At 34.4% G+C, this 23,304-nt stretch overlaps 1 protein-coding gene across 1 annotated transcript; it reads right to left on the bottom strand.

Moving 5' to 3' along the window:
- Positions 1–482: 482 nt before the first annotated feature.
- Positions 483–15,212, bottom strand: LOC129280667 (acyl-protein thioesterase 1-like). Its single transcript, XM_064112473.1, has 7 exons — positions 14,839–15,212; positions 14,045–14,076; positions 10,640–10,705; positions 8,784–8,902; positions 7,474–7,646; positions 5,994–6,161; positions 483–3,514 (listed from the first exon to the last, which is right to left on the bottom strand). Exons 1-7 carry the CDS (start codon positions 15,181–15,183, stop codon positions 3,470–3,472), a joined length of 948 nt encoding a protein of 315 aa, XP_063968543.1. The 5' UTR covers positions 15,184–15,212; the 3' UTR covers positions 483–3,469.
- Between the last annotated feature and the right edge of the window lie 8,092 nt (positions 15,213–23,304).

The raw sequence follows: 23,304 nt of genomic DNA, 5'->3' as shown, positions 1-23,304 counted from the left end.
GCTTTGTGGCTCGCTAACGCAACCCTTCAACCTTCGAGAATGGAGTGATGCGTTAACACATCCTTTCAAAACAAGCGGGGGGGGGGGGAGGGAGGGGTTTCTTGAAGGATTGTGTTAGCGTACTGCAATGCAAAACTTTAAGATAAGCCTGAAAACAACCCTGACAAATAACAGCTGGGCATTTAATAAAAGATGCCACTTTTTAAAGTTATCTTTTATTTTAGCCATAGAAAATACTTGTGTAGGAAATGGTGCTTCTCTTTCTAGATGACTTTAATAATAATAATTAATTGTAATGTTCAATTACAGAGAACACTCTGCATAAGTTGAATGATTGCCTAACTCGAAACATTATTTCAGACCAGAAGATGCAAAGCATGTGTCATTTACATCATCTGATTCAAGTTTCACCCACTATTGACAACATGTTCACAAATCTTATTTGGACAAAAAAAATCTCTGAGGAAATGAGAACATCATAATTGTTTAAAATTCAGATGATATGTTTATTCCTATATCAGAGATTAAATCTATTTGATATTTATAAAATACAAACAGTAACAAATGACATGCACATAATTGAGACTTGAAACAAAAACCCCTTACAAAGACAATGTAGTCATACACATCCATTATTAATTATTTCAAAACTGATCATGTTTATTACCTCACCATCTGCATACCTCACTGAAAAACATACTCTTTAATATGGTCACCCTCTCTCCCTGACCCAAATAAATTATAAAGATTTTTGTTCAGAATATAAGATGATTTATATTTATATCTGCCTATTTGATGGTTTCTTTAAAAGTATGAATTGACAAATAATACAAACTGTAGACAATCATTTATACAAGACTCCTATCAGGTACCTAGCAACACAACATTGTTAAATACCATTGTTAAATTGATCAGAGGCATAGTTCATGCCTTGGATGGTTTCCTAAAGTGATGCTCCTTCTTCTAAAACTTATTTTTTTAGTCTACAGAAGTGCAATCTCTCAGGGATTCTCTTTAAAAAAAAAAAAAAAAAGAGGCCATGATGTAGGACAATATCAATAGACCAGTTCGTAGTCACTTCATGGACGATTTTGGTCAAATGACCTTTCATTTATTTCACTATGATAGGCAGATTTCAAAGCAAGATATTACGAAAGCTTGCCTTACATAGTGGGATGAAAAAATTGAATAGACCAGGTGACTAGAATAGCACACCAATGAACACTCTATGAAGGTATTGTTACATTTCTACTTGAATGCACTTTATAGCATGTTGTACAACGTTCTTGGCAAACTTTGAAATACCAGTCGTTCGTGGACGCATTGTTTTTTTTGGTGGATATAAATGAAAAACACAATGCAAATGAATATATGAATAATCAAGACATCAAGGTTGGTGCTTGTCTCATTAAATTTTAAACCACCATGCCACTTTAGTACAAATGACCTTTCTCTGATCATGTGCAGAATCTTCTGATCATGCGCAGAGAGGAACTACGAACTGGCTTATTAGTGTTGTAGATTATGCAACATGTTCAATATACTTGTGATAATCAAACAACTTATCAAGGGTAGATTACATGGATATCTGATTTCCATGAATAATTCATATCATAATTCAATATTCAGATGTATCATAAATTGTGCCATTGTTTGTAGTGCTCGTTTCCCATCCAAGAATAACATATTTTAATACTGCCCTTTCAAAACTATTCTTTTTCTTCAAAGCATTCATACAATTGCCACATTACAATGATCAAAGATTAGAATTGATTACTTTATACTCTAATAAAAAAAAAAGAATTACATGTATATACATATTCAAGAAGTCCATAGGACTCACATTAGTCTGGATTCTAGGTACTAGTAATGATTATCACTCTAGAAATTAACAAACAAAGTCAAAACTAGTTTGCTTTCTTTTGTCACAAAAGTCCAATTCTCATAAAACATCATCTATTAATTATTATAGTATATTCCAAACCAAATTCATTTTCCCTATACATGTAGATGAGAAGTATATAATGATCTGTGATCAAATAAATATCACCTCACAACTATTTCACACAGAAAACTACTTACCCTAAGGGTGAGCAATTATACATTGAGCTAAGAACAAATTGCCTAGTGCCTTGAATCCAGGCTAGAGGTATACATCCATGTAATTGGAACTTGAAATGAATTCACAAAAAATGAATGGAAGAAACAAAAGACTGAAGAACTACCAAAAAAAAATGAAGACATACCATGACCTGATTTAGAGGAGTAACATATATCCCTAAGAAACACAACCATTTTGAACATCAGACTTCAAATAGTTTTAATAATTTAATATATAATATAGTTGAGACTAGAACACCAGGATCCCATCTTACAAGGAGTTACGATTGATCTGATCAACCTCAATTCTATGGAAATCCATCATGGTTGTAATATTTTCTACAAAAAATTTGAACACTGTCATTTGTAAACAAAAAGAAGCACACTAAAAACAATGAATGTATGAATATACGTTCATATCTAGGAAATATTTTGAACAAACGTTTATTCTAGATGTTGCCATTGCTGGCTTTCCATAATTGTGGTTGATAGGATCAATTAGTAACTCTTTGTAAGACAGCGCCCTGATTTGTCAAAAACTTAGATATAAACCTATCATTGACCTCTATGTCACAATAATGTAGCAATAGCCCTTGATATTACATTTAGTATATCTATATATAGTCCAAAATAAATTTGAAATATTTGTTCTTGAATTGCGCATATTGAAAAGTCTATCAACCTTCATTCAATGAGCTCTCTTTTAATACTCTATTAACGTGACAGTTCTAGAATCTTTTAGCTGATATAAATCTTCCCTGCACTGAATGCTATACAATGGACTGCATGGCATAGGGAGCTCTTGAAAACAAGATGATAACTTAGGATGAAAATCAAACTCTAGGCCCGTATTCTAAAAAGAGGTTTCAATTGTACCATACCAAGGACTATGCCGATTTGTGTACGTAATTACAATTACTTCATCGCTTTATACACTAAGGGAAGTCTGATTACAAACGTGTGCTTTTGGCATAGGGCACCTAATTGAAGTGCATTTAAAAGAGAAATCTGCATAGTCCATAGACCCATGATACCATAGTGCAATTCAAACCACTTTCGTGAATATGGGCTTTTGTGAAACACCCACTGGTACCAAACACATAATAGACACATAAATCTTTGGTCTATGTATATCTATCCTCACCCTTTACGATTTAGGGACTTCATATCTCTTTCATAAAATAAAGGGCAAAACCTACACTGTACCAATAATAACCAATCACTATCATATAAAAAATAATAAAGAATTGTTCGTCTTTTTTCTCCAAGCTATATACTTTCCATTGTGCAGTGGTGATTAGGTATGAAATAATTTGCAATGAAGAATAATTCAAAGTTAGGTTGAATGCTATTTGGCTGGGTAAAAATACTACGGAAGGGTCTTTTGTATGAAATCACGCACAAGGTTCATTTCCTGAAATGAAAGAGAGAGAAAAAAGAAGATGGTTATTATGTGGAAGCATTGTGGTGAAGTGTTCTGGCTTTCATCTTGTAATCAGAAATTCATGTGTTTGAATCCCAACATGCATTCTTTGGCAAGGCATTAACACTATCTTAACTGGGCTATTTCGGACCAACATATACTGTTGATTGCACGACGCGAAAAATTTGCACCCACGTAGAGCCAGATGTAAACTCCAAGACTGTATAGTAAAATTTTCAAAAAGTTGATCGCTTATATTTTTCTATTAATTAATTATGCAAATAAGCGTATGAAATTTGTCTTAAATTTGGTGTTCTGTGTATGTTTTTGCCTTTAACTCACTTTATAGAGCTAGTAGAATGCTAATTTTTTGTGAAAATATGAATTTTTATATTTCTAACAAAAATCTACAAAAAAATGCCAAAAAATAATTTATTTCCTATGTATTTTATTGTTTTTTAAATTCTTATGTATTTCTCTGTTTTTTTCAAGCCTTTGATTTTTATTGTTTTTTGGATGAACTTTGTAGGGGACCCTTTTGCGATCATAACTAACATAAAATATATCCATCTTAAACAACAAAAGTAAAAATAATCATACATTTATGATTTTTGATTGAAAAATACAATTTGCATTGACTTTGTACACAGAATCACGGTTTTGAGCAATTTTGGGACTGACATGCGCTTACAACATATTGCAAAATTTCGGAACCGCGTACCCGGGCATCGCAAATTTGTTCTCAAAAGATGCGCAAGACTTGAAAGTAATAAGTCAGCAAGCAGTGCGGTAAAAAAAATTTGTGCGACGGTGTAGCAATGAAATTTGTCGAGGGGGGGGTCAAATTGACCCCCCCCCCAGTTTAATATGGGTTAATCCACACTTTGCCACTCTCCAAACAGGTGTTAAATGCTGTATGCCTAGCGATTGAAGTTGAAACTCTCGCTTAAATGCTCCCCAGGGAGTGGAGAATGTGCATACATTGTGTGAGGGAAAGCAAGAATCTGATGACAGGGTAATTAATATTGTAATTCTGCTATAGACCAGTGCCCCATCTTACAAAGAATTCCGATTGATCCGATCAATCGTAACTCTATGGAAATCCAACAATGTCATCATTTTTTCTTTCGGAGATTTGTTTGAGGTCCTTTGAAAACAAAAAGAAGCATACTTGAACTGTCAAGAAAACAGATAATGTATTGAATATACATCATTTCTAGTAATTATTTTGAACAAACATGTATTTTAGATGTTGACGTTGCTGGCTTTCCATAGTTACGATTATCGGATCAATCGTTACTCTTTGTAAGACGGGGCCCAGAGATGGCCAGGAGGGAATGTCACTGACCAGCAATCAGTATATGAGGTTCAAACATCGCTGGTTCCAAGATTTTTGTTCTCACTTATTTTTCCGATCGAAAAACGCAACCTTATTTTACACTGGGTGCAAGCCAGAAATTACATGTATATCTATAATCAGTCGCTGATGAGCCTTAGGGTGAAACAGTCTGTACGACTAGCTTAGTTAAGCAATCCAACCAATAAATTATTTATATCTATAATATCAAACTTCCCTAACAAGCCTTTAAAGGCCACCGCACACCTTACGACTGGTCGGCGACTCGATTTCAGAATAAAATGTAGTAGAATTTGATGCTAATATTGAGACTTGGAATATCTTACTGTGTAATGTTCTAAATCATCGTACGAATACCTATGTTCAAATCTGTGACTATGCTATCATCCTCCTTAGAATAAAAGCGAATTCAATATGTAGTCGTAATGACGTCATAGCAGTCATACGATTGACTACGATTTGAAACTAATTTGGCCTTTACTCAAAAATAAAAGCTTGCAATCTTTCAAAATGGTTATATTAGTATTCTTTCAATTGTTTTCAACCTCAAATAAAATGATATGTCCCATTCACATTTTCAGAAAATAAGCAAAATGCGATTTGTTCCAAAATCGGATCGCGAACAGTCGTAAGGTGTGCGGTGGCCTTAACACTTGATTCCCTGTCAGTTATGAATGATTGGAATGTCAAATGATCTGATAAATTGAACTTGTGTTGTTACTACAGATACCTGTCCCAATTGGCTATCCATAGTTAAACCACAGTTTTAGACCAGAGTTTAAATGAAAACTGAGTTCAAAATACAAGGCCAGAGAGTAAAAAACAAGAGTGTCGCTAAGGCGAGCACATACTGCGCCCGTCTGTAACACGGAAAATAGAGTTATTGGTCAAGCAAGAAAAGTAGGTGGCGACTTCACTTTTGACCTTCTGGCCTCAAAATCAATAGAATTGCTAGGATCTAGATGCTAGTATCATACACACCAAATTATATGAGCCTAGGTTAAGTTAAATTGAAGTTATCGCGTTTAGAGACGGGCGTATAAAAGGAAATAAAGAGAGAGGGGAAAGGGATAGGGGGTAAGACGGAGAGAAAGAGGATGAGGGCAAGCTTACCTCCATACTTGAACTATGCCCAAGACCAGACAATTTATGGAAACATGGATCGTTGACCTGGGTCTTTAAAAACTTATGAGTCATCTCACCAAGTTTGAAAGAAAGAACGGCATCAGCGGTTCCATGGCATTGTATTATGGGAAGAGATCTTTTATTCACTCCCTCTTTCTGTAAACATCACAAATAAAACAATAATTGTACAAAGAACATAAAGCTTTATGTGGGATAACTGAAATCATCTATGTTAAACACTGATTTCACAAGAAAGTCTGTAAAACCAGGCTTAATTGTCACTATATCATCGAGGATCTAGATCTGGTACAGTAACATAAACTGAACTTTGTGAAATCTTGAAATCTACGCTGAAAAATGTTCACACCGAAGATCACCAACACAGATAAGCGCAGGTGGGACAGTGTATTATTATTGCTTTGAATGTCGGCCCGACGCTTGACCCGAATCCTGTGCTTATTTGCGAATTTCTCAGCAATTACACAATTTCTTCCAAGAATCCTTTGGCACATATTTTTTATTTATACAAACAGACACTTTGGAGGTCATTTCATTGGATTCTGTACGAACTCATTTTGCAATCGTTACCACAACTGGCATTTATCTTTAAGTGAATATAGTTTAAATAATCAAACAATTATCTTGCAAAAACGTGATGGAAGCCATTTCAAACATTACAGCTTATGACCAAATGTAAAGCTTAAGTTAATTCTTTTTTATATAGATTGTTTCGTCATTTTTCATTTCATTGTTTATTTGTATTTTTAATACTTCATTGTTATCATACTTGAATGTTCCAGAATTGATTTTGATTGATTTCAAATGGAAAATATCATCCCAATGGTTATGAGTGTATAAAACCAGCAGTGTTTTGTGGTAGTTAATCATATAAGCTTCCATTCAAAATGCAGTTTCCAAACTGAAATATAATTATAAAATGGCCCATGCAGCATCATATTGACCACCCCAACCTTGTTGTTTAAGGTTCATGGTTGTGAGTACCCTTGATATCGAAACCAAATTGTTGAATATAACATTGTAAATGTCCAACAGGTACTCAAAAAAAAATTCAAGAAAATGTCTATAGTTGTCACAGTTTAATGTTTTATATCAACAAATGAAATGAATAATTTCAAGAAGCAACATAGATATAGTTACAGATGAATTAGAGAGTAATGATATGGCTTTGTTATCCAAGGCCATAGCATGGTTGCCTTGTTGACTGGCCTAACTGACCATAATAATGACCTTCACATTTTATTTTTGTGCATAATTTTTTTTTCTCCATTTGTGATGTAATATAGAAATGTGCATTGTGGAAATGTGGACTTTTCCCCAAAAAATGAAGGTTTAATATTGGGAAAAGAGTCATAGGAAGAAAGAGAGAATGAAAGCTGGAGAAAGATAGAAAGAGAGATGATGGAGATATAGAGAGAGTTCGGGGGGAGGAGGAGGAGCTAGAACTCACTTCAAATGTATTATGTAGAGGCATCCATGTACTGAGTGCTAATAGTCCTGCATATGGTCTATGATCTGTGATAGCTGTGTAGAGTGAAACACCTCCTCCTTGTGAGAAACCTCCAATGATGATTCTATCTGCTGTAATACCTTGTTTTTCCTCTTCTTCTACCAGACTTAATACTGTCAAGGATTAACAAACAACTCATGAATATAAAAAGTGGAAGCGTCGTGATGTAGCGGTTCGGACTCTTGGCTTGTAATCAGAGGGTCGTGTGTGTTTGAATCATTTGGCAAGGCATTAGGGGAGAAAATGCAATACATTGTGTGCGGGCATGCAAGGATACGATGACCGGGGTCATCATAATTACAATGTAAAGCGCTAAGAACCAAAAATCAAGCACTGTCACATTGAAAATGAAATCTCTTTGATTTAAATTTGTAATAATAATTATTTGAAAAAGAATGTAAGTTGGAACAAAGGAGAGTGAGAGAGAGAGAGAGGGAGAGAAAAAAGATAGAGAGGAGGGGGGAGAGAAGAGGTATCTATAGAGTGTGCCATTGATGGTGAGGATTTTTTCAGCTGTGCAAGACATAACTGATTTGACCTAGCATTGTGTCTTTTGAATAGGAGGTATAGCAATGCACCCAATTGGGTTTTATACATTGTATGTGGATTGCTAGTGTAGAGAGTGGACACACCTCAACTTTAACACCATGAGGAAAGGAGAGTTGGTTCTGGCTGCTCTGAAAAAATGCAGTCAAAATTAATTTGCTTTATTTTTCTGGATTTTTTCATTTTTCTTGATCATTTCTGTTCCAAAGGCAGACAAGTTAGCCTTTTACTTCAGTGTAAACTTGAATTTTTTTTCAAGCCTGTGATACTCTAGCCATCAATTGGATGGATTAATTCATCAGTTTAAATAAACAGACGATGATTGACCTATATGGTAAATGGCATGTGTAGAATTGTTATTGAGTCTCCATGAGAAAAGTGCTAAATAAATTTATTAAATCAACGTAATAATGTGTAGTTCTGACAAATCTGTTCTGTTTCAATCAATATTCAATTTGATTTAAATGTACACAACACAGGCATAGAGTCAGTGTTCATGCAACTGTCTTATCAGTTCATTTTGGTCAAAACTCTGATTTTGATGAGAGTGTAGTGGTTTCATGGTACACCATGTATTCTTCCGTGGGCATATGTTGGTCCTCAAAAGGAACACCCAAAATCAATATTTTTGCAGAAAATCAATGTACAAGTGCCAGTCTATATCATGTCTAATGATGACAATAATAATAACAATATGTACTTACAATTTTTAGATGCCTTTTTGATTCCTTCTGTGTCTTCTTGACCGTCAGCCGTTAACGAGTAGATATCAAACCAAGATGGCATAACCATTCCAAAGTTTAGCGTCACTTTCGCATTTGGTCTGAAAGCAAAGTATTAGCATACAAGAATGAAGATAAATCCAAGTTTGGAGAAAGACAGAAATTATTTTTGTGAACCATCAAAATTATTTCCATATTTCCGAAGAATTTCACAACAAAATGATCTACTGCAAGTGATTGCTTATCAAATTTCCTCACATTCAATATGTTGGAACTGATGAGCAGACGATTTGAATTGAATTGAATGTATTCCTGTGTAGGAAATTCCTTTTACATCGGGTTTACAAAATTACAAATACATATGCACATACACAGAATGAATACAATACCGTGGGATTGCATACACATAAAAAAACCCAGCGGCAATGCATTTTTGTAAACTTCAGGGTCCATGCCATCCAGCTATGGGGTCATTTGCTTGTCCGGCTTTTGGTTGAATAAATCTCCTGGGCTGCCGGACTATGTACTTTAAAGATAATTTAAAGTAGTTGCAGTAAACACTGATTTCACAAGAAAGTCAGTAAAACCAGGTTTAATTGTCACTATATCATCAAGGATCTAGATCTGGTACAGTTACATAAACTGAACTTTGTGAAATCTTGAAATCTACGCTGAAAAATGTTCACACTGAAGATCACCAACACAGATAAGCGCACGTGGGACAGTGTATTATTATTGCTTTGAATGTCGGCCCGACGCTTGACCCGAATCCCGTGCTTATTTGCTAATTTCTCAGCAATTACACAATTTCTTCCGGAATCCTTTGGCACATATTTTTCATTTATACAAACAGACACTTTGGTGGTCATTTCATTGGATTCTGTACGAACTCATTTTGAAATCGTTACCACAACTGGCATTTATCTTTAATATGCATGAGGGAATATATTGTGGCTCAAAGTGTGAGTATGAACACACTCATGTACTTACGAATAAGGAAAAAAATTTATGTATTTGATATGTGGTTCAAAGTGTGAATATGAACACACTCTCAATGTACTTATGCTGCGCATTAGGAAATATATATTTGATATGTGGCTCAAAATATGAGTATGAACACACTCTCAATGTACTTAGGCATTAGGAAATATGATATGTGGCTTAAATCAAAGTGTGAGTATGAACACACTCTCAATGTACTTATGCTGCACATTAGGAAATATATATTTAATATGTGGCTCAAAATGTGAGACACTCTCAATGTACTTACCATTAGAAAATATGTATTTGACATGTGGCTCAAATCAAAGTGTGAGTATAAACACACTCTCAATGTACTTATGCATGAGGAAATATATATTTGATATGTGGCTCAAAGTGTGAGTATGAACACACTCTCAATGTACTTACGCATTTAATAGGAAATATGTATATATGTGGCTAAAAATGCGAGTATGAAAGCACTCTCAATGTACTTAAGCATTAGGGGGAATATATATTTGATATGTGGCTCAAAGTGTGAGTATGAACATGCTCTCAATGTACTCACGCATTAGGGGAAATATGTATTTGATATGTGGTTTAAAGTGTGAGTATGAACACACTCTCAAAGTACTTACGCATAAGGAAATATGTGTTTGATATGTGGCTCCAATCAAAGTGTGAGTATGAACACACTCTCAATGTACTTACGCATTAGGAAATATGTATTTGATATGTGGCTCCAATCAAAGTGTGAGTATGAACACACTCTCAATGTACTTACGCATTAGGAAATATGTATTTGATATGTGGCTCCAATCAAAGTGTGAGTATGAACACACTCTCAATGTACTTACGCATTAGGAAATATGTATTTGATATGTGGCTCTTTAATCTCTTCAAAGCCCTGACACCATCCATGCCTGTTCACACAAAAAACAAGATTTGGAAATATTATTATATCTTCTATGCTTTCTTAATAGAAGAACAAGTAAATGTGCGCAAAGCACTATACAAGTGGCTGAACTACTAGTAATTAATCAGTCTCAATCCACTAGTAGACGGGTCAATATATGGTTTGACCCGGAACAAATTGCAACAAATGATTTTTCAACGGTATTTTGTACTATTTGACGTCAGGAATAACATACTAAAAATCTACCAAAATCCGCATCCGGGAAAGTGGTTATTTTCAAGATGGCGTCCAAGATGGCCGCCATTCAATAAAAATTGATATAATTCACGCATTATACACCCTAGAATCCTATTTTGGTTCATATTCCATGGTCCAATGGGTAAAATAATGTATTTATACAAGTTAGAGTGAATACTAGCACTCCAGAGTCCCAGGACAATCCAAGGTGGCGCCCAAAATGGCTGCCGTAGGCATGGTAAGCTACAAAATCCACAATTCATCTATTACTTAAGTGGCTTTAATTTGGTTTCCATTCGATTGTTTTAATGATAAAGTAGTACGTCGGGACAAGTTACAAGGACAGCCAGTGGTATGGTATGTCAAAAAATACAAGATGGCTTCCAAAAATTGAGTTTAAAATGGCTGTTAATCCTTAAAATGGACATAGCTCATATCACATCCACCTGAGAGATATGATTTTGGTGTCTAGACTATAGTTTCAATAGTCAAATAATACATTGGGACAAGTTAAAAGGACAGTTAGTGGTCCGGTATGTTAAAAATCCAAGATGGCTTCCAAATATTGAGTTAAAAATGCTGTTGCTACTTAAAAAAAAAAAAACATAGTTTGTTCATTATCCGGGAATATGATTATTTTGTGCCAATACCATGGTTAAATGGGTCAAATAATAAATTGGGATAAGTTACAAGGACGATTGGTGGTCAAGTATGTCCAAAAGTCCACGGTGGCTTAAAGATAGTATGAATTAGCCGCGATGGTATTTAAACATGGACATAGTTCATGTTTTATTCGTCAAGGGGTTATGTTTTTGTTACCTATATCATGGTTTCAAAGGGCAGAAAATTAGTTACAAGGACAGTCAGTGGTCCAGTATGTCGAAAATCTAAGAAAGCTTCCAAAATCGGAGTCTAAAATGACTGCTGTTACTTTAAAAATGGACATAGTTCATTTAAAATCCACCTAGGAGATATGATTTCCGTGTCCACACTATGGTTTCATGGTTAAAATAATATGTTTGGACTGGTAACATTGATATGCAGTTGTCCAATTTGCCTAAAGCACAAGAGGGTTTTTAAAAAATAATGTCCTACATCCACTTCTAAGTAATAATTGTCATTTAAGACCCCCATTTTTAAAGCCATCTTTGATTTTTGGACATACCTGACACCTGACTGTCCTTTCAACTTAATCCAATGTATTGCTTGACCCTGTAAACTCTAGTATAGACAGCAAAATCATACCTCCAAGGTTTATATATAATAAACTATGCATACTTTTAAGTAGAAACAATCAATTTACACCCCATTTTTTAGTTAATCTTGGATTTTTTTAACATACAGACAACTGACTAGTCTTGTAACTTACCCTCGTGTATTACTTGACCTTATCAAACCATGCTTTTAACACCAAACTCATATTCCCCAGACAGATATTAAACAAACTATGTCTTTTTATAAGTAACATCAGACATTTTTTACTCCATTTTTGGAAGCCATCTTGTAATTTTGGACATACTAGATCATTGACTGCCATTTTCTTGTCCTAATATATAATTTGACCCTTGAAACCATAGTTTAGACACCGAAATCATATCTCACAGGCGGATTTAAAATGAGCTATGCCACTTTTAAGTATCAACAGCCATTTTAGAATCAAGTTTTGGAAGCCATATTGGATTTTTGGTCATACAAGACCACTGAATGGCCTTAAACCTCTCCTAATGTATTATTTTGGCCCTTAAACCAGTGTGTTAGACACCAAAATCGCATTTCCCATGCCGATATGAAATAAGCTATGTCCGCTTTAAGTAGCTGCAGTCAATTTAGAATCAATATTTGGAAGCCAACTTGGATTTTTTGACCGACCAGGCCACTGACTGTCCTTGTAACTTGCTCTAACGTATTAATTGATCATTGAAACTAGTGGTTTAGACACCAAAATCACATTTCCAGGCCGATATGAAATGAGCTTTGTCCGATTTTTGTAAGACAAATTTTTGGAAGCCATCTTCAATTTTTGGACATACCAGACCACTGAATTTCCTTGTAACTTGTCTCAATGCATTATTTGACCCATTTAACCATGATATAGACACAAAAATCATATTTCTGGACATTGAGCAAACTATGTCAGTTTTTTTAAGTAGCAACTGCAATTTTCGACTCCATTTTTGGTAGCCATTTTGGATTTTTTAACATACTGGACCACTGACTGTCCTTGTATCTTGTTCCAATGTCTTATTTGACCATTGAAATCATGGTTTAGACACCAAAATCATTATGCCCCAGGCGGATATGAAATGAACTTTGTCCATTAATTATCAATAGCCATTTTAAACTCCATTTTTGAAAGCCATCTTGGATTTTTGGACACACCAGAGCACTGGCTGTCCTTGTAACTTGTTTCAATGTACTATTTCACCCTTAAAACCATTGAATAAAAACAAATTTAGATGAACTGTGGATTTTCAGCCTACGGCAGCCATTTTGGGCGCCATCTTGGATTTGCCTGTTACACTGGAGGGCTTATAATTCATTCTAGCCTAAATAAATTTGTGTACCCCCAGTCCATGGAATATGAACAGAAATAGGATTCAAGGGTGGATAATGTGTCAGTTGTATCCATTTCCAGTGAATGGCGGCCATCTTGGACGCCATCTTGAAAATAACCACTTTCCCGGATGCGGATTTTGGTAGATTTTTAGTATGTTATTCCTGAGGTCAAATAGTACAAAATACCGTTGAAAAATAATTTGTTGCAATTTGTTCCGGGTAGGGCTATTTTTGGTCGTATATTGACCCGTCTATAGTGCAAAGTACCCACTCACTATATTCTGTGATATGAAATAGGAAATAACATAAAATTTCACAGAATACTCAAATCTATGGCCCCCCCCAAAAAAAAAAACCATGAAAAATACAGTGTAAATCAAAGCTTTAGACAATGTTTTCACAGAATGTTTTCAATGCCCACACAATGGTTATAAATATTACTGAATCATTCATTCTTTTACACAAATACAAATTAGAAAATATGCCATCTTCAAAAGTGTGGTAAATTTCGTTTTTTTAACAAGGGAAACATAGCAATGCTAGATGTACATACCCTGTATCGCCAAGCCCATGCAGAAAGATAACCTGTGATATCGAGAAACAAAAAAAAGCATATGTTCTTGAATCATTTATAAATAATGCTAACTTTCCTATAATTTATAAATTATGCTAACTTTCGTATTTATTGTATCTTCTGTGAAAACCATGATTTGATTTACTGTTGAGCCATGTTTCCATGGTAATTAGCACTGAAGTCATCTGGCCTGGGAGTGTAGCATAATGTATGCCAAATGGGAATAAATACATTTCAATCACATTAACATGTTGTTAAAAGAGGTACTCCAGGCTGAAAATGATATGATTTGAACATATATTAAAGAAAAAGCAGACTTGTAAACAAAACACTGAAAAAGTGATCAAAATCGGCTAGAAATGATAAAGTTGTGACATTTGAAAGATTTGCATTAGTTCAGTAAATTCTATTTCTATGCATGTTTTCATGGATATTCAAAGATCAAACAGATGTCATATGCCCACTTGTTCTTTGCATTTCATCACATGAAATTATGATTGTTTAAATTTTGTTCTCCAAGAAATAAAAAAAATTGATTGACAACTGATTTGCATTGGATATTCATTGATGTAACTTATTCTATTATATCATACACAAATGTGTGGATATATGTAATGATGATAACATAAAAAAAAGAAAAATAGGGACATGAAATCATCAGCCCACCTAATGAATATTCGTGATTTGCATATACTGTTTAAACAAAATATTGCTCGAATTTAAAAATGCTAGGTGTAGGGATTGGGATACATGTATGTAGGTATTATACTAACCGTAGCTGTATGTTTAGCTGAAGGGGCTATAATTGGTGTTGCCATGCTTGAGTAGGAATTACCGCACATGTACTGATTGCCGATTGGGTGATTCAAATTCCTTCTTGATCTGATTGGATGGTTTCCAGACTGACCTTCCTCCCTCCTACAATTAATTCCACTACAAACACCTGAGGCGGGATTCTGCTGTACGTAAGTAGGGCTTGATGTATGGTGATTTCTGATTGGTTGATGGTTTGTGAGGAGAGAGCTGATTGGCTGAATTTGAACGAGGATTGATGTGAAACTAACCAGGGATGGAATCCTACTTGGTAGTTTTATTAGTGATGCACACAGACCAGACATTTAAAGGCCCTGAATACAAAGAGACAAATGAAAGACATGTATGTATGTTATAATGGACGGATGTCATACCGTTACAGACATCAGCTCAAGACCTCAACTTATCATGATCATGACATTTGCATTAATTTGCCGCTGCATACATGGAGATTTTTGTACAAACTTATTCTAAGTTTAAAAAAGTAACTCCAAAATCCAATCAATTACTAGATAATATGAATGTGTATCCATGACCAAAACCAGTTTTACTGGATTATTGGAAAAACATTTGAAAAAAATAAAATAAAATATAGTATTTTTCATATAAAACGACTTCCACGAAATGTAGATAGCTGAAAGTATCAAGATCTCTGTCTGCAGCTTTCTAGTATACAATCACTATATTTGGAAGCTAATTACCCACTTTAGAGAAAAATAAAATATCAATGAGAGAGAGCAATAGCAGTGGCGTATGCAGGATTGTGGAAGGGGGGTTCAAGCTGAAAGAAATGTTGACAACCAAAAGAAAGAAAAAAAGGTCTTCATCACAAATTTTAGGTAATTTCATACCCCCAAACAAAATTTGACAAGCAACCCCCCCCCCTGCATATACCACTGAGCACTAGTATCACTATAATCATTAAAAAAAATTAATATAATCACTGGGCTCTGTACTGTTGAAAGATTGGATAGAGGATATTCACAACACTTTACCTAAGCTTCGGATAGGCTCTCTCGTAAGGGAGAAAAAGAAATCAAGTAGTATAAACACTAGGTGGTTTCAAACCGCCTCGATCACAAGAATCCCCATTAAATTACCAGAAGTTTTTCAGGCCACAAAATACCCATTAATTATTCCCACATTCACGCTGCCCCGAAACATACCCTTCGGGATCAGTTCCTGAAGTTACAAGAATGCGCAGTACGGTCTGATAAGCGAGCAAGGTGCAAGATTCAAAATCTCTAGCTCAGCGGCCACCGGCGGCGCCCGCGCCCAACTTTCATACTTTCAAAATACCTGCAACCTTGGAAAATTCCCCACAAAAGTTCTTGTAAGTTTGACAAGTATCTGCTTTAAATAACGGGTACTTTCTTTCGGGGAGATTACATGTTATTTACTTTCACATTTCCAAAATCACTTGGTATTTTCTGATCGGGGTACATTTCCAATCAGAAAATACCTGGAACTGATGAACTTCAAGGCGGTCTGAAACCACCTATTGTGTCTTTATCCTCCAACCACAGAGGACAGTTGAAACAAGGCCTCTTGATGAGGATAAAGTAGTGATTGGACAGCGTCTTAACGCATACTTCACAATAAATTTCCACATTTATTAGAGCCCTGTTCACATTCAAAATTCAGTCACAGTGCTCACTCAGCAAAATTTTTCATCTCATATACCTTTCATGAATTCACCTTCAAATAGTGACTTAAGTCTAGATTGGATGCAGCTCAAAGATAAATGCATATTGGCAACAAATATTGCGCTCAGGATTTCAGAAAATGTAGTATTATTTTTAAAGAGTGCAGCAAGGAAATACTGCAGCTTATTGTCATAATAAGACCATTGTAATGGGAAACAAAACCTGCATTATTAAGCTGCACTATTTGAGAATCTTGTTTATTAATTAAAAAAAAAAAGAGTTTGGAGACGGGTCAAGAGTCTTCTTGAAAAGATGACTTAAATAATATGATTCATTCTGACCCTTGACCTTTCATGAACTGAAATAAGCCACATCAGAGCCGCATCCAAGATTTAATGAAAGGTGCAGCATATCCCATATAGTAACTGGGATTTGTATGTGAACGTTCTCAATCAAAGTGTGAACATGAGGTGGCTCCATGGTCTGAACATGCCATGAAGGACGTTTACTCCAGGCCTCTATGTTGTTGACTCCTGAGATGTTTTTAGATGAAAGTCAATTGCATCTCTATCAAATGAACCATGTGAGTGGAAGTACACGCTCTTGTGAATTATCATGGCTAGCTACTCCTCTCAAATATTAGGGGTGACAACAAGGTGGTGTGTATTAGAGAAGGAGCATTTTCTTTTAGAGCTTTATCCAAACTCTACTACTTGTATGTATGTTATGCAAAAAAATAGTAGGCCTACTATTTATTGCATGTGCATCTCAAAACAGGGATATTCCTATAAAACACAGATAAGATTTATAATTAAAGGAGGCAATACAGTAACTTTTAGGAATTAATATGTTAATACTTTCTGCATTTATTATTGGAATGAAATTTCATATTGTTTGTAATGAAATACTCACTTGTAATTCAAACCTTTTTTAAGGCTATACAATACAGTAACTATTTGAATTGATATGTTAATACACATGCATTTATTGTTGGAATGATATTTTAAAATTTTCGTACTGAAATACTGATTAATAGTTATTTCTATTCAGTATTAACTTTTTGTATTAATAATACTTCATGCATTTATTATTGGAATGAAATTTTTTATTTTTCATACTGAAATATTGATTACTAATTATTTCGATAAAGTAACTTTTTGAATTAATATGTTTAATACTAATGGAATTAAATTTTAAATTGTAATGAAATATTGATTACACACATCTAATGTAAATCTTTTTGGAGGCAATACATTAAATTTTTTAAATTAATATTTTCATACTTCATGCTATTATTGGAATGAAGTTTTAAATTTTCCATACTAAAATATTGTTTACTAATTATTTCTATACAGTAACTTTTTGAATTAATACATGCATGTTAATACAACATGTACATGCAGTTATTATAAGAATGAAATTTTGAATTATACTACCTGAAGTACTCATTTTTCTACTGAATTTCAAGTAATTATATCAAATGGTGGCTTTATGTACATTTTGTTTGTACACTTTGTGTATACATTAAAACGAGTATTCACATTCACTGTATAGAATTTTTATGTAAGAATGGCTTTACATGTACTATGTTTAATATGGCACTTTGATGTTTATTGACTCGAAGTTGTGAACAAAACAAATTTCCGATATGGATAAATATTGACAGGGTTGTTGATTTTTTTTTAAAAAATCAACAAAATCAGATTTTTTTTATTTTTTTAAATCAGATTTTTTTGATTTTTTTTCCAACGAAAAATAATGGTCACACTTAACAAGTTTTAAACTACAGTATATTTAAAACTGTTTTACACCAATAATAGTGGTCAAGTAGTCTTTTGAACATTGTGTATTGTACTATTTGACACAATAATCCACTTATATACAGGTTATTATTATTATTATTTTTTTTTTTTTGCATTATAGAGAGGGACATATTATGGAAGCCCAAGTAATGTTATGTATTATGTATACATTTAAACTCTTGAAATTTTTATATCAGTCAGTTCAAAACATCCGAAGTGTTACTCCAATGCATGAAGTACTCAAAGAACTTGAGAATTTCCAACAAAATTGACATTATTAAAGGCCTGTTAGGGTTCCTATACTGCCCTTGGGAATTCTACTTATTAAGTATACATGTGTACTTTGAAATTGTGTAATTGAATGTATGGGTATTGATAAGAAAATACAAAAGCATGCAAATATACATGTAATTCTTATCAAATGTACACATATGCCTTCAACTTAAGTAATTGAAAGAATGGGTATTAATAGTAACAAGAAGGAGGTACATACAAGTAGTTCAGCTGTTTTGTAAAAGTATCCAAGTTGTGGACTTTGAGCACCTTTGTAGATTTTATATATTATTTTATTGAAGATTTAACAGTTTGGTGTACATACAGAGAGTTATTTATCATTACTTCGTTAGAAACTTGTTGTTTTCATCAGTTTTGCTTGTTTTACAATTTGAAAATAAAACAGTGGTGTTAAATCAGACTCCATGAGGGTGTATCATTCTTTTAAAGTATCTCTAAAGCATGTAGAACAGAAATGAAAATGATTACATTGAAAGTATCTGTTAAGAAGAAGAGAAAATAGAGAAAACTAATTTTTTTCATAAAAGTTGATTTAAATCAGTGATTTTTTTGAAAAAAATCAAGTGATTTAAATCAAACAACCCTGATATTAAATAAAGACGAAATTTGAACTTTCATATAGTCTTAAAAATAGATATTTCTTGACCCCCCCCCCCCCTTCTCCTTCCCTGCAACAACATGCTAGAAACATTTTTTAAAGGAGTAAAGTAGAATAATTCAAAATGGAAAACTATTCTTTAGAAATTTTACAAGGATGTACAGTATGATCTAAAAACAATAGCAAAAAAGAAAGTCGAATTTCTCCATCCAAATATGGATATTGCTTAAAGCATTTATAGGGATGCGAGTCCAATCCAATAAACCAGCTAGAATTTCCATTGAAATGATGCCCAGCAACCATACTGACAAATAGGTGAACAACAAGAGTGACGCATGAAGATAAATACATGATGTATGACATATTGAGGAAATTCTGCAAGAGGCTTCTAGGGGCTTTCATCCCCCTCCTCTCAATTTTCCTGTTTGCAATGTGTACATGTAGATCTCTTCTTTTAATGGGAGTCAAGTTACATATATGGCCATGTGTCTTGAACACGCCCCACAAAAAGATGGTGTTGTAACTTGTAACGCTTTTTCAATTTTCATTCAGTTTAACATGTACGATATTGGCAATTCCAAGCAAAAGTGGACATTTTCAAAAGAATTTATGGTTCTATTTCAAATCTGGATCACATTTTTCTATCAAAACTCATATGGGATTTCATAAATACAAAAGGGGAACATAATTAGCCACAATTTTTTTCTTACGCATCTCCTTATAGGAGAATCCAAACCATACAAAAAATTCTATACATGGGACTACATATCTTGTTTTTTACTTAATTTCAATTTAGCAGAAAACTATTGCTTGTTTTGTAGATTTTTTTTTGATAATCTGAAGGTCATCATTTTACATCATATCAAAAGAAAATTTTAAAATATAAGTTCATTTTACGTTGCCCGTGTGTGAATATTTCAGATGTCACTCCGTAACCGTCACTCGGTATTATGGGTTTATGTTTTAAGTTGTAATTAATGAAAAAATACACCAATTTTTTAATGTAAATTATTTCTGAACCAAGAACTCTATTACAATCCTAACTCTAACCCTATGCTCTCTAAGGCATTAACCCTAAAACCGCTGGGGAAAATGTTGTGGGTGAATCAACCCCCCCCCCCTTGACATTTTCCAAGACCATTCTGCTGTGCAAAATTATTCGATTGCGCCACTCACTGGCTTTTTTCAAAAAGTCTTGCGCATCTTTTGAGACCAAATTTATGATATCCGGGTATGTGGTTGAAAAATTACACAATTATATTAAAGTGCATGTCAGACCCAAAATTGCTCCAAAATGTGATTTTGTGTACATGTACAGTGTACAATGTAAATGGATTTTCTCATCTTATTCATATAAAAGATATGGTCATTCTTACTTTCATCGGCTAAAATTAATTGATTTTAGCATAATTATGCCTCAAAAAGATTCTGCTATAAATCTGAAGAAAAAAGAAAAGAAAAACGAAAGGTCAAAATTCAAAATTTCATGTGAATGCAAATCTGTCTCCATTGTATTACCGGTACATGTAATAATGATGAAAAGGTACTCAGGACATCTTGAAATGAATTCCACAATAAGATAACTAAACAAGGTAGAAAAGAAAACAAATAATCATATCCCCAAAAATAAGATCATGGCTCAAGATTTGCGTGAAATAAGCAGGGATAAAAACAATGATCTCATGTCTATTAAAAGCGTAGTCCTCTGAAACTCATTACTCGTCCTGAACTTCCTAAGTACAAATTAATCTAGTACTGATGTGCTAATGAGTAATGATAAGCTGAAAATTGGAAAAGCCTGAAGCCCAACATGTTACGTTTCTCAATAAAAGGTCACTGAGTGAACTACTTTTCGTCTTGTATTCCTCAGCCTGCACATAATTTATTGCCAGTGGATGAATGATAAGTGCAAAAGAAAAAAAAAGATACACGCATGTACATGTACAGTGCAGCGACAACCAAACCCTGAATACATGTACTTTTACAGGGCATTGCAAGAAACTTGTACAACAATGATTATAATAGTTACATTTTTACATGTGTACTTAATGCTTATAAGCACAATACCTTGTAATTGAAAACATACCTTTTTTAAGGAGCATATACAGTGCGTCCCAAAAAAAACTATACACTTTTGAAATGGCTGCTAAATAAAAAATGTAGCTCTTTGGGGGAAAAGACTTATAGATATGGAAAGCCAATAAAGTCAACTTTCAAATGACACCAAAAAGTTGGAAAACTATTCATGCTTGAGCGAGCACTGCCCACTGAAACAAAGGGTATGAAAATTAGGGTGGGCTGGAATTAGCCTTCCAATTTATGTCAGTTTCTGAGAGGCGAATCCTTTCGAACATGCAAAGTTAAGGGCGTTGTGATAAATTAATGATCAACCGTGACCAGTTTTGGTTGCTTAAGCAAATTTTATGAATTATTAAATTGAACTTTAATGCATGAGTGAACACAAATTACACTTTTTTGGCAGCATTTCAACTTTATCATTTGGATCTCTTTTGGGGCAGCATTTCAACTTTATCATGTGGATCTCAGCAATGTGTTCATGGGAGTCGGGAGAATAGGGGGTGAGATAGGATTTCAGTGGGAGAAGTAGGTTGATGGAATAAGGGTCAACAGAACATTCAGCCCCCGCCCCTTCCCTCTTTCCCGCCCTCCCCTCCTGTTGAGAGACTGATGGCTATTGTCATGTACGCAAAAAGTCCAGAGCAGAATGTTGATTTAATGATTAATTCTGAATTAACGCATCAACTTTTTCCTATCATTTAATCAACAATTTATCAGTAAATCAACTCATTCAATGTGCAATGTGATCACTCAAACATTCATTTTTTTCAATAAATTATTTCATTAATCATCATAATCATTAAATTTCTTGGTAATCATTCAATAAAAAAAACAGACCATCAGCCACCGGTCACTTGGCAGTTAAGTTTTGAATAGGCTTTTTTCAATCCAGGAAGTGAGACAGAGAGAGGGGGAGGGGGGGGGGGAATGGAGGTGGAGAGGGGAGGGTACATATGACTTTTAATTTGTAAAATGACAAAAGAAGAGGAATGCCCTTTTAACCAAGTCTTAGCATATCTCACCCTCTTACTTGTAACAGGTACCATTACATTACTCTTACTCTCACGAACACACAAAAGTTTATGAGGTCCACAAGATGAATATGCTACACTTAAATTACAAGTCCTGTTCACTCATGCATTAAATTTCAATTTAGTAACTCATTAAATTTGCCTAGGAAACCAAAACTTATCTCACTCATTAATTTAGCTTAGCAAGTTCCAAAGGAGTAACCACTGAAAAAAAAATTGTAAGGCTAATTCCTGCCAAGCCTAGCCGAGCTTAGTCTCTCAAGAAAAAGAGAAGCGGGGGGGGGGGGGGGGGGGTGAGATGAAGAGAGTTTGCTAAATGTTCTCTTGACCTTTATTCCATCAACGTACTTCACCTACCTAAGTCATATTACCCCCTCTTCTCCTGACTGTCATGAACACATTGTTGAGATCCACATGATAAAGACAAAATGCTGCACTAAGAATTGCAATTCCTGATCACTCATGCATTAAATTTCAATTTAATAACGCATTAAATTTTCACAAACAACAAACTGATCACAACTGATCTTTAATTCACCAAATAACCCTCAACTTTGCAAGTACCAAACAAACAAACCTGAAAGAAATTAGAAGGCTAATTCCGGCCCACCCTAATTTTCATACCCTTTGTTTAAGTGGGCAGTGCTCGCTCAAGCATGAATAGTTTTCCAACTTTTTGGTATCATTTGAAAGTTGACTTTATTGGCTTTCCATATCTATAAGTCTTTTCCCCAAAAGTGCTACATTTCTTATTTGGCAGCCATTTCAAAAGTGTATAGTTTTTTTTGGGACGCACTGTATATTAGCCTTATAATACAAAACAATTCTTCCACACGCAGAGACTATTTATGGTATTATGCGTCTCTTAAGAACTGCTTATCAATATCATTCTTATTGTACCAGTCACTGGATCCCGGCATGCCCACACACAACATGCACATTCCGTCGCTGAATCCACGAAGTGGCACAACGTCCC

This window comes from Lytechinus pictus, chromosome 17, assembly GCF_037042905.1.
Source record: "Lytechinus pictus isolate F3 Inbred chromosome 17, Lp3.0, whole genome shotgun sequence".
Taxonomy (NCBI): Eukaryota; Metazoa; Echinodermata; class Echinoidea; order Temnopleuroida; family Toxopneustidae; genus Lytechinus; species Lytechinus pictus.
The sequence above is the reverse complement of the archived record's forward strand: the minus strand, read 5'-3'. Positions and strand labels throughout refer to the sequence as shown.